This window comes from Ascaphus truei, chromosome 2 (genome assembly GCF_040206685.1).
Source record: "Ascaphus truei isolate aAscTru1 chromosome 2, aAscTru1.hap1, whole genome shotgun sequence".
NCBI lineage: Eukaryota > Metazoa > Chordata > Amphibia > Anura > Ascaphidae > Ascaphus > Ascaphus truei.
The window spans coordinates 321794519-321806740 of record NC_134484.1 but is presented as its reverse complement, the minus strand read 5'-3'; the positions used below and the strand labels follow the sequence as shown (position 1 = coordinate 321806740).

Below are 12222 nucleotides of genomic sequence, written 5' to 3'. Positions count from 1 at the left end.
GAATCCATCCTGGTGCATTATAAAGTTAATATGTGGTCTGTATTTACATACTGTATTTAGATTTTTGCATAGCTATCTGGAATATGTCTAATGCTCAACAATGTTTGTCTACTTATGGGAATGGGATGATTATACTCATTTATAATCATAGCAATTATATACATCCTTTCATTGTAAAGACACAAGGCAAAATATAGAGAACTCACATTCTGGAGCCTTGACCATGAGCTGTAAATAAAAGCAGTTGTGTGAATGTAAAATACATATGAATTAATTTTATTAAGATTCGATCACTTTTTTTATGTTGACACTTTCTCAAAGATTAAGAGAATATGTATGAATATGTATTCTCCTCACCCCCTCTATGAACACTGAACCTACTGTAGCTCCCCAGGTCAGCTGTCCACTTCATGATAAACAAAACAGGAAGTAAATATTACATGTGACTTTATGTTGCAATGATGGAAACAAAACAACTGTAGGCAACACATTCCTGACAAAAGTATAATGATGTATTTAGACTGACCCTTGCACAACGCTTTGGAAAAAAAGTAAAGTAATGCACTGAATGTGGGAGCTTTTACCATCATATTCCTATTGTCCTTGTGTAGAAACCACCTCAATTTTCAATAAAATACAATAAAGGACATAATTACTATGAGGTGCTTAATTTATGCCACCTTTGTGATCCTTGTAATGTAACATTTTAAAGTAAGGTTGCTCCAAAGAAACATGCAAGGCAATACTTACTAAGTGGTGCTGTGCTATAAGACACCTTCTAGCCTATTTACTGTAGTGCCGATGAGTTTTCTAAAACAAAACTGGGGCAATCACCAACAAGACCCAGGTACATCCTGGGTACATGCTGGGTACATGATGCAACATTTCAGTGACATTTCTGCAGACAGACTAATGGCCCATCGGATTAATAATGGGGGTCCCTGGCAGTCCCATTCAAACTGAATGGGACTGCCAGAGACCCCTGCTGTGTTAATCCGATGGGCCATTAGTCTCAGCAGAAATGTCACTGAAATGTTTGCAGCAGGTACCCAGCATTTACCTGGATCTTGTTGGTGATAGCCCCAGATTTTCCAAGGCAAGTTTTTGAATACTCGTCGGCGTACCTGTACTTGAATGGACCTTAAGAGGTATTTTAATAGAATAGCACTGCTTAATAGATATGGTCGCAATGTTTCGGACAGTCATTTATGAGGTCCACCTCTGAGATTTTTACTTCTTCCCCTAAAAACCAACCATTCCTGGTTCGTGCGTTTACATCCATGTACGCAAAGTGTGGAAGCGAGAAGAGGATATTTGCAGAGTAGTCACTTAAGTTATAATGGTGTTTGGACAACGGAAATTCTAGATGTTACACCAGACATTCAAGTGTTAAACATTTTTCGTGTATAAATTACCCCCAACAATTCGGTGAAAAAACGCACTGCAACATTGGTCCTTTTCCATGTACAATAAAGCATTGCAATTATAGTTCTGTGCTGCTGTTTATTCATTTTTGTTTATACAGAAAGATAAGCCAACATGCCCACAGTCACAAGGAGAACCGATACTGGGGTTTGTACCTCGTTCACCAGGATCAAAAGTAGTTACATTACCATTGAGCTAATCCTGGGGGCATTAAACACTTTTAGAAAACTGTAATACCATTATTTATTTAACAATTGTAGCCATTTGGCAAGACTGAAAATCTTAAAAGTCATGTGTTTTAACAGTATTTTGGTGGTGAATACACAGGGTGTTACCAACGTTTCATGCTCCTGCAAAACTGCACCACACTTCTAGAAAGAAAACATGAATTATATTAATAGCAATTCAAACTTTTCTTTCGATAAATCTGGTGCAATTTGTCCGACCTGGTTGTTTCCCAATGTTACAGCCAGGAGGCTTTAGTTAACCCCCCTCCCCCAATACCGTCCATGCAATCTGTGGCATCATATATCAAAGACTTCAAGCACTCCCACAAAGGAGTTTTCATATGGATTTCTGATTTACAGTGGATCACTGATTTTATTACGATATACCGTCTAAGTATTACAGCTGAAAGCAGTTCCCTACCCTACTTTAAAATACTCAACCTATTACCAAGCAATTCATTGTCTCTAAGTGGATCTCTCTTCCCAGCATTCCTCGTTCTAGCAGAAAACCCTATGATGGACATTACAGTACCTGCCTCTCTCTCTCTGATTGAAGAAGCGACCTTAGTTAGTAAAGGAGTACATTTACGAAGCAATCTTCTGCCAGCCAGCGCTGGAAGACAACTTGCAGCCTATTCAAGTCAATGGGTTCTACGGTGTCTTCCAGCGCCAGAAGATGTTCTATGGCAGAAGACTGCTTCGTAAATATGGGCCTATATTATTACTTTATGATGTCAGATGAGTAGGAAGGGGGACACGAGCGCAAAGATGCTATGAGTATATCAAATAAATTCAAGGATACTCTTAGTCTCAACCGCAAAGGTTTGTTGGTGAGTTCGTTCTGAAACCACTAAAAGTTTTGTAGAGAAGAGGGGTCCAATGCGCACTCACATCCAGGTAGGAATATAAGAAGGGGGAAAAAGGAAAACACAATAGTGTGATACTGTATAGAAACCAGATGCGAATAAAGGTGGTATTACACTCACATTTTTTTTAGATCAAACATGCATTTCAGTTATCAGGTTTAACCAATCTTGTGGTATGAGCTCTCCAATGGCGGGATACTTCCGATGATAGCACACTCCCGATATAGGAAGCAGAAAGAGACACACAAATAGTGTAATACTGTATGTACTAATACAGATCTTATAATATATGGTACATGCACTCACATTTTATTGTGTGGTACTGCGCTTTTCGGTTGTTAAAGTAACCAACTTATGAAGACTCGTTTAGCCACAGGATACTCCCAGCAGGAAAGGAAAAGGACGCAGGAAAGGGTGTAGTAACTTTATAATGAATAAAAATATATAAAAAGCACTTACAAAGCTGCATACATAGATAACCATAAAGATAGCTGATACCTAATCTATTAGCTAATATTTTGGAAAATATTTTTAAGTCAGTTTATTTAAGAAATTGGTCTGTAGTTCTTAGAGGCTGTAGGGTCACTTCCATCCTTGTGGATTAGCGCTATGGATGCTTGGAGCATGCTGCTGGGAAATTGGGAGTCTATGAGTATTGAGTTGAACATACTTAATAGGACTGGGGCGAGGATATGAGAGAATTTATTATAGTATAGGTGTGAAAAGTCATCGGGCACCGGAGTCTTAGTCGATTTGAGATCTTTAATAACCTGATGAACTTCTTCTAGTGTGAAGTTTTGGGCTAATTTGTCTTTATCGCCTGGAGTAATTGTGAGTTTAGCTGAATCTAGGAAGTATGTCAGTTGAGATGTCAACTGTTTGCTTTGTTTAGTCTTGTTACCGTAGTATAATTTGGAATAGAAGGTCTGGAATTCCTTGATTATCAAGGTCGGGTTAGTTGAGAGGTTATCTGATTTCTGTCTGATCGCGTGGATATTACGGTTTGTTGGAGCGGATCTAAGTCTAGCTGCCAGCATTTTATCAGGTTTATTTGATTTTTCAAAAAATTTAGCTTTAGTAAAGATGAGGGATTGTTCTGCCTTAGCTATGAGAAGGAGATTCAGTTCAGTCTTGGCCTCATTTACTTTAATTAGATCCACATTTTGGCCCCCTTTTTGGTGTAATTTTTTCAGTTCTTCCAATTTTGTTTGGGCCCTCTTTATATTGGCTTCCCTTTCTTTCTTTCTGCCTCCAGCAATGCTGATTAGTTTTCCTCTAAGGGTGGCCTTATGGGCCTCCCAGAGAACAAAGGGGGATGTTACAGAGCCTGTATTGGTTTTGAAAAAGAACACTAGTTCTTCATCTAGTATTTTTTTAATCTCAGGGATTTTGAGTAAGGACTCATTTATTTTCCATTGGGCTGATTGTGGGGGCATGTTAAGATGAGAGCATCTCATCTCCACCTGAGCATGATCCGACCAGGCCACAGCACGTATTCTTGAATAAGCACAGTATGGTATTGCTCTAAAGGAAATAAAAATATAGTCTATACGGGAATGTGAACCATGAGGAGGAGAGTAGAAAGTAAATTCCCTGTTTGTTGGATTAAGTTCTCTCCATCCATCTGCCAAATGGAGTTCCTCCAGACCTTTGATCAGGGCCTTACGATCTGACTTTCTACGGATGGTTAGAGGCCCAGTCCTATCAGTGATCGGGTCCATTGCTAAATTATAAATCCAGATCAAGTGGGTTTTGTCCCTGGAAGACAAGCTGCGGACAATACCAGACGCATTATTGAAGAGGTGGCGTTAGCTGGCAAAAATAAGATACCATCGAGAGTCCTGAGCCTTGATGCAGAAAAGGAGTTTGACCGAATCGACTGGAAATACATGTCAAAGACGATTCAGGCATTTGGAGTAGAAGGCCCTTTCCTTAGAGCCATCAAGACTTTGTACACTACACCATCGGCAAAAGTATACTCCAAAAGTTTCTCTTCTGTGACTTTTCCTATATTGAACGGAACCAGGCAGGGATGTCCCTTATCTCTGCTGCTATTCGCCCTCTGTATGGACAACATAAGAAACAAACCCAACATAGCAGGAGTTCAGGTGAAGGGACAGATATACAAAATAGCACTTTATGCAGATGATGTGATCCTTACAATAACCAAACCTCTAACTTCGCTCCCTAACCTGTACTCCACTCTGTCTTGTTTTAAAGATATCTCAGGTTTCAAAATTAATAGTAACAAGTCTGAGGCACTAAATATAAATTTGTCTAAAGACCAACTTAAATTGATTGCTCTAAACTTTAACTTTAAGTGGCAACCGAAGGCAATCAAATACCTAGGAATATTTATCACAAAAGACTATAACACCCTCTATAGGGAGAATTATCCAAGGGTCCTGAAAGCTCTCAGAGCTGACATTGGGTCATGGTCCGACCACGCTATATCATGGATAGGCAGAATACATAGCATAAAAATGAACATACTGCCCCGCCTCCTATATTTTTTCAAGACTCTGCCCTTGGTTCTAGAGGAATTTAAGACTCTACAGTCTATTATTGTGACGGTTCAGGGGATCCGTGCTTCCCAATGTCTCCCCTGCTCCCTCCGACCTTCCTCCCTCACTTCCTCGTCCATCTGTCGCTTCTTCCTCCCACACCCGTTCCTCTGCGGCATGTCCGGACGCGCGTCCAGCTGTCTCGCGCGTTCCCCGCGAGGTGCGCACACCTCTCCAGGCAACCGATCCCCTCCACGGCACTCACAGCTCGCGGCGTCCCTCTATTCCCCCACCTGCCACATTACCTCCGTTGGTCGCTTCTCCTGCTCTCTCGCCTCCCTTGGCGAGCGCCCCCGCGGTGCGACGCTCCTCGTGCTCCCTGGCACACACTTTGCGCGCGCATCCAACCCTTACAGAGGGCGCGCGCACATGCTCCAGGTATAAGCCTTCCCAGAGCCCTGGCTCCGCCTCCCATAGCGTACAAGCTACAAGTGTGATTCACCTGTCTCCTCCCTTGCTCCTTCTGACCTATCCCTGTAACCTCTCACTCAACCCTCTGCTCCTCCTTCCTCTCCCATTGGTGCTCCCTCCTTTATAATCCCTGTCTATCCTCTAGCTCATTGCTCTGCATAGCTTCTTGTGACCCCTGTGTGTGCAGTCTCTATGCTTGGCTCTCCTGTCTCTTTCAGCGCTGGTTCCTGTCCCTGCTTACCTTTGGATCTCCCTGGCTTGAACTCTGCTTTGAATTGGATTACCCTGCTTTCTCCTGCCCTTGGACCCTGCCTTCAGATACTACTACGCTGCCTTCTCCAATCCTTGAACACTGGCTTACGGACATCACCACGCTGCTCTCTATAACCCCTGAACTCTGGCACACGGACATTACTATCCAAACTCTGGCATCCTGGACGTTGCAAGTATACGTTAACCCTTTCTCAACAGGCCCGGCAACGCATTACCACACTCCGGGCACACCCTCACTGCTGTGGATGCGTGTTATAACCTTACCCACTTCAGTACTGGGGACTGGCCAGGTCAGCGGGCATACAGGTGTTACAATTATAAACAAATTTATTTGGAAAAATAAAACACCAAGAATTGGTAAGAAAATTTTAAACATACCGAACAAGACAGGAGGCCTGGGTTTCCCATGCCTTATGTCTTATTATATGGCAGCCCAGACAAGTCAGCTAATCCTATGACACTCTAACTCAGACCACAGACGCTGGGTAACTTTGGAAACGGACTTAGTTGCCCCCGTTGAATTAAGTAATTTTCTGTGGTCACTCATGTGAAAGAGACCCGAAATTCTCCAATCCAGCCAAATTATAGCCCACTCACTCAAATTATGGGACTCTGTTGCGACTCGACACCTACTTACAACACATAATTCTCTTATGACTCCATTATATGACAACTCAGAATTTGGTCCAGGAGTGGGCAGCAATGGGTTTGGCGACTGGAAAACAGCGGGTGTCACAAGATTAAAAGATGTAGGTTCAGAGGGATTTTCCAGACCATTTGAATATTTCCATAAAGAAAAAGCTATCCCAAACAATCAGTTCCTCCAATACCTTCAATTAAAGGCCTTCTATAACAAAATCCGACCCCCCAAATGGCTAACTAGATTTGAGTCACTTTGTCTAGCAGACAGAAACACGTCTGGACTGATATCTAACTTGTACGGGTACTTTGTTAGCCCTCCTCCTCATATGAATCAAAAACTAAAATATATGATCCAATGGGAAAGGGATCTGGGGGAGGAACTAGACATGGAAGACTGGAATGATATTTTTCAGACGGTTGCTACATCCTTAATGTGTATCACGATCAGAGAAAACGCCTATAAGGTTATGATGAGGTGGTACTTGACACCCATGAGACTAGCTAAATTCATTCCAGAGTACCCAACATTATGTCCAAAGGGTTGTGGAGTAGAGGCCACATTTCTCCATATGTGGTGGGGGTGTCCACTCATATCAGCTTATTGTCTGGAAATCAAGATGTGGTCACAGAGGTTTTTTGGCTTGGACCTCCCCCTAGATCCCTGGTTATTCCTATTAAACAAACCATATCACCTTCTCACGAGACATCAGAATAAATTATGCCACTTATCTTCAGCCGCAAGACGCGAACTAGCAGCAGTATGGAAGCAACCAACTATCCCCTCAATTCCTAAAGTTAAAAATAAAGTCTGGCAGATTTGCTGCATGGAAAAATTGGTTAGTCTTAACAATGATACATGCGTAGATTTCCAGGTGTGGTTGCCATGGATTTTGGGTGCTGGTCAACCAAATATTAATACCCACCTAATTTTGTTGTAAAAACTGCTATATATACTGACTATGTGTATGAATGTTATAAGATGATTTGCTAGGTTAAATTCTAAATGGATGTGTTCTTTCCCCCGTCTTTATTTTTTGTACCCTTCCCTCCCCTTCTTTTATTTTCTCCATTTACCCCTCTCCCGAAATTTTTTAATAAAAATTGTTAAAAATAAAAATAAAAGATAGCCGATACCTGAGCCATATCTTACATACCTGCTGAATAAGATAGACCATGAGAGCTGTCTGAAGCTCTGCACCCCCTGTGTGCTATCCCCTGGTGTATGGCCATCACTGGAGTATACAGAGTGGGGACACAGTTGTGTTTGGACTATCTTTATGGTTATCTATGTATGCAGCTTTGTAAGTGCTTTTAATATATATTTTTATTCATTATAAAGTTTCCACACCTTTTCCTGCGTCCTTTTCCTTTCCTGCTGGGAGTATCCTGTGGCTAAACGAGTCTTCATAAGTTGGTTACTTTAACAACCGAAAAGCGCATTACCACACAATAAAACGTGAGTGCATGTACCATATATTATAAGATCTGTATTAGTACATACAGTATTACACTATTTGTGTGTCTCTTTCTGCTTCCAATATCGGGAGTGTCCCATCATCGGAAGTATCCCGCCATTGGAGAGCTCATACCACAAGATTGGTTAAACCTGATAACCGAAATGCCTGTTTGATCTAAAAAAAATGTTAGTGTAATACCACCTTTATTCGCATCTGGTTTCTATACGCTATCACACTATTGTGTTTTCCTTTTCCCCCCTTCTTATATTCCTACCTGGATGTGAGTGCGCATTGGACCCCTTTTCTCTATGATGTCAGATGAGAAATAAAAAATAGAATTCAGAATATTTGAATCCATGCTTTACCCAAACCACGTTTTTGTTGTTGTTGCTCGGATCGACTATTGTTGGAAATACATAGGTTGTGGTGCCAGGCAGTGGCACGGGTCATATTTTGTGTATATGCCAAGATAAAACAAAAAAAAAGACGTTTTATTCTCGAAGAAAGACGTGGATCATCCATGAGTTATTGGCCCCTTATAATAACCTGCAGCAGCTTTCAAACTTTAAGAACCGTAGAACCCTTCAAAAAATAAAGTTTTGCGACTTTGTGGAACATCTGCCCTCTTATTCTATGTAGTAAAAATACTATTGCTATCTTCGGACTTTTTATATAATTTAGGACATTACAATATTTAGTCAATCATTTGAGTTTTAATTAAAAAATGTGCAAGAAATAAAGTGATTGGGTCGTGAAGAGTAAAGTACGGTATTTGCCATTACGACAGTTTTCCACATTGTAACCTCATGCAGCGCCCAAGGTTCCACAGAACAGTGGCTAAAAATCACACAGCTGAGGGAATACATTATAGAGACCAAAACGCAGTCATTCATTGCAATACTGGTTTTACCACACTGTACAATTAAAATATATATTTCTGCTCATAATAAGTTTTGAAAAGTAGGAGGCGTTTTTGTACACATTTTAGCCCGACCCGTACATACACATAATAAAACATTTATATATTAAAAAAAAAAAAAAGTATTCTGGGCAGATTCTTACGTTTCATGGACTCAAAAATAAAATAAAATAACGAAAAACATCTATTTTTTTTTTTACAGGCAAGTGATTAGAAATCTAAGAAATTAAACTCTTCCTGCCCTTGACTACTTCTCTTACAGATGTGATCAGCATTATTTCTTAACTGTAAATAGGAAACACCTAAACATTAAAAAAGGATTACAATTTTGTAACTATATTTCATTGAAACCACAAACAAATGTGTCCCCAAAAAAGGGTCCACTGTTAAAAGGTCACATTACAGAAATCATTTCATCTTGGCGGCTCTCAAACCTCTACTCTAGTACTTCTGGCCATGAAAGGTATTAAATAAACAAAAACCTAAAATAACCTATTTGCACCCAGGTGAATGCAGCTCCTCCTTTGCATTTGATTAGAATGTTGGGTGGTTGCTTCAGAATTCCGGTCTGGCTCAGGACCCTGAGGAGCGGTTTGAGATCCACTGGTTTATCGGATGGCCCTCCAATGTATTTTCAATCTCTGCTGTAGGACATGGGTGGCCAACTCCAGTCCTCAAGGGCCAGGTCATATTTTCAGGATATCTCCCCAAAAAGGCTCCACTGTTGAAAGATTTCTATAATGAGAACTTTCTCCTGGGACTTTATAGCAGCAGTCCTGGACAGCGGGAATTTTCAGTCTCTATTACTGAAAGGAATTAGGTGGAAACGAGTCCTCGAGGGCCACCAACAGGTCAGGTTTTAAGGATATCCCTGCTTCAGCACAGGTGGCTCAGTCGTGGACTGAGCCTCTTGTGCTGAATAAGAGATATCCTAAAAACCTGGCCTGTTGGTGGCCCTTGAGGACTGGAGTTGGCCACCACTGACATACATCATTAAAACGGTTCAAATGAAACCCACAGAAGAATAATGTGTCCTATGCAATCAAGATTGTAGTGACTCGCTGAGGGAGCCATTGGAACAGTTGTGCCCCCTGTTGGTCAGTTTTGTGAAATAATAGTAAGCGTTTCCAGATACTCTGTCCCATTCTGACCAACGCTGCCTATTAAAGTGGGAAACTCAGAATTCCCTCAAATATATTTTTCACTTACTCCTTTCCAAAAAAAAAAAAAAAACCCTTCATGCCAGTGGATCTATGGAAGCAGAGACCTCTGTATTTCCCGACCAAATCTCCCTGAGAAGTGTTTTTAGGCGCTTGTCGGAATGCTCAGTAGCAGCGCAGATAAGAAATGCTCGAAGTAACCACTGATTCCTGCACCTTTATAATCCAACCAGCAGGCGACCCTGGTTACTGGTCCTGCGGCTTTATGGGAAATGTGCCCGCAATCAGACCAGAAGAAGAAGACTTTGTCTTCTGTCCATATAACCTGGAGGAGTGGTGACGGTCAAATAATGGTGATGAGTCTGCGGTCACTGATATGTTACTACGGACTACAGTATATCCTTTGGCAGTATCAAAATAACAGCGTGGACTCTACATTGTGAGATAAAAGCAGTGTGTACAGTATTCCGCATTGTGCAGTGTTTGATTCTGTGTTCTCTCTAAGGCATGTGGGTCTCATTAAAAGCAGATCATGAAATCATTTTAAAGTAGCAGTGTCACACAGGGAGGGGTTTCACTTTATTACATCACCATTTGGGGTTGTGGGCTGCAACGGTCATGCGAAATATTACTGAAGAAAAAGAACAAACGCAACTGCTCACAGTCTTTCCAGCAGTAGAGAGACAGAAATTCACCGCAACCATCGCTTTAACCGATTCAAGTTGAAGACAATGTACAATTTGAACTATTTACACAGATACAACGTCATTAACTTGTGGCCTTGATATTTGGAAAGGCTCTGTATTTTTCAAGCAGCGCAACTTGTCCAGTGCATTTTCCCCCTCTAAGACAAATTAGATCATTATTGGCATCAATAGCGGATACAATCCCTGCTACTTCCTTATAAGCACAGCCATAGGGGGGCGCTAGGAAGCCGAATGAAGAAGAGTGTCACAGAGCAAACCACTGTTGCTACATTTAGTGTTTTTCCTCCAGTGGCTCCTGCGTTGGTGACTGGGTGAAGGTGGAAAGCCATGACGACATAGCCGATTTTGCACTGTTGAGCGCGCCTCCCACCGTCTGACCTGCATGAGAAGCGAAATAGAAAAAATAACCCGGCGCTTGTGACTTAATGGTCATGGTGATATAAATATATAAATGTAGCTGCTCAAAAACCCAATACAAAGAATTTACCTCTAAATTCTATCATAAGCAGAGTATAGAAAACACTTGGGGAGCGCTCAATAAATGGTGTGCAAAGAATATGCAAAGTAGTGAAATGAGTTATACTCTTAAATTACATAATGAATTAAATTGACTTTTAAACCTTGTGCTGTGGAAAATTCTTCTCACAGAACTACAAGTGCAAAACAAAGTGAATGAATAAAATGCTCTTAAAAGTGCATATATTTTGGAAAAGATTGACTTTTAAACCATATGCTGTAGAAAGGTCTTCTCATGTGGCTATATGTAACTTCAGTCTTCCTCCCAGGGTCATAAGAAATAGAAGAGAATACCAATGGTGCAGGTCATAAAAGTATATTAGCGTCAAAACAACAGAGCTTTAAAATGTACACTCACATTTAAAACTCTGGAAACATTCCTTGTAGGGTTTCTTTTGGCGTTGATGTTATTTGTCCTTCAGAGTGTCTGTTTCAGCCTCTCCTGCTCCGTGTATAAGAAGGGCGCCAAGGAGTGCCGGCTTGCTCACTAGGCAGTCACTTCCTGGTTGGTGACATCACAGAGCTCGAGTCTAGCAATATTTGGGTTTGCTCTGCTATGGCTGTTCTGAGGACCTCCCAAATCGCCTCTCACACGTCTCCAGTTGACAGCTCTCCAACTCAACGCTTTTCGCCTGTTGGCTTCCTCAGGAGAACCTGAGGAAGCCAACAGGCGAAACACATTGACAAAGGAAAAAAAGAAGTGAAAAATCAGCGCTACTAATTACATATAATTAATATGATTAAAATATAACCTTCAACCAACCCTTAAATAATGTGTAATTACACAATATAATACATAATGTGATGCAGTATAGTGTTATATAAGTGAATACTATATAAACAACCATAAAGTGAATAGTGCTCAAAGAAACCACGCTGATCCCTGACGAGCGGACCGGAGGGGAAAGAATCCAAGCAACTGCTGAGCTGTAAACCGAGCATAAGATCTGGACTTTCCTTCCGTGATTGAGACGGTGTCAGGAGACCGAGACGGCACTCGGGCTTTGACGGGTCCCTTTGACTATCGGTGGATCCTAATCTTGCTGCAGTTCGGG

General features: G+C 41.3%; 1 protein-coding gene across 2 annotated transcripts in view; it reads right to left on the bottom strand.

Moving 5' to 3' along the window:
• Window positions 1–8558: 8558 nt before the first annotated feature.
• Window positions 8559–12222, bottom strand: part of AVL9 (AVL9 cell migration associated) — a 70662-nt gene continuing 66998 nt past the window's right edge. For both annotated transcript variants that reach the window (XR_012799203.1, XM_075586557.1), the window contains exon 16: window positions 8559–11029. Coding sequence is in view for 1 of the 2 variants with exons in the window: in XM_075586557.1 (XP_075442672.1) it covers window positions 10923–11029 (107 nt within the window). In the remaining variant the exon portion in view is untranslated. The remainder of the gene's footprint in view (window positions 11030–12222) is intronic.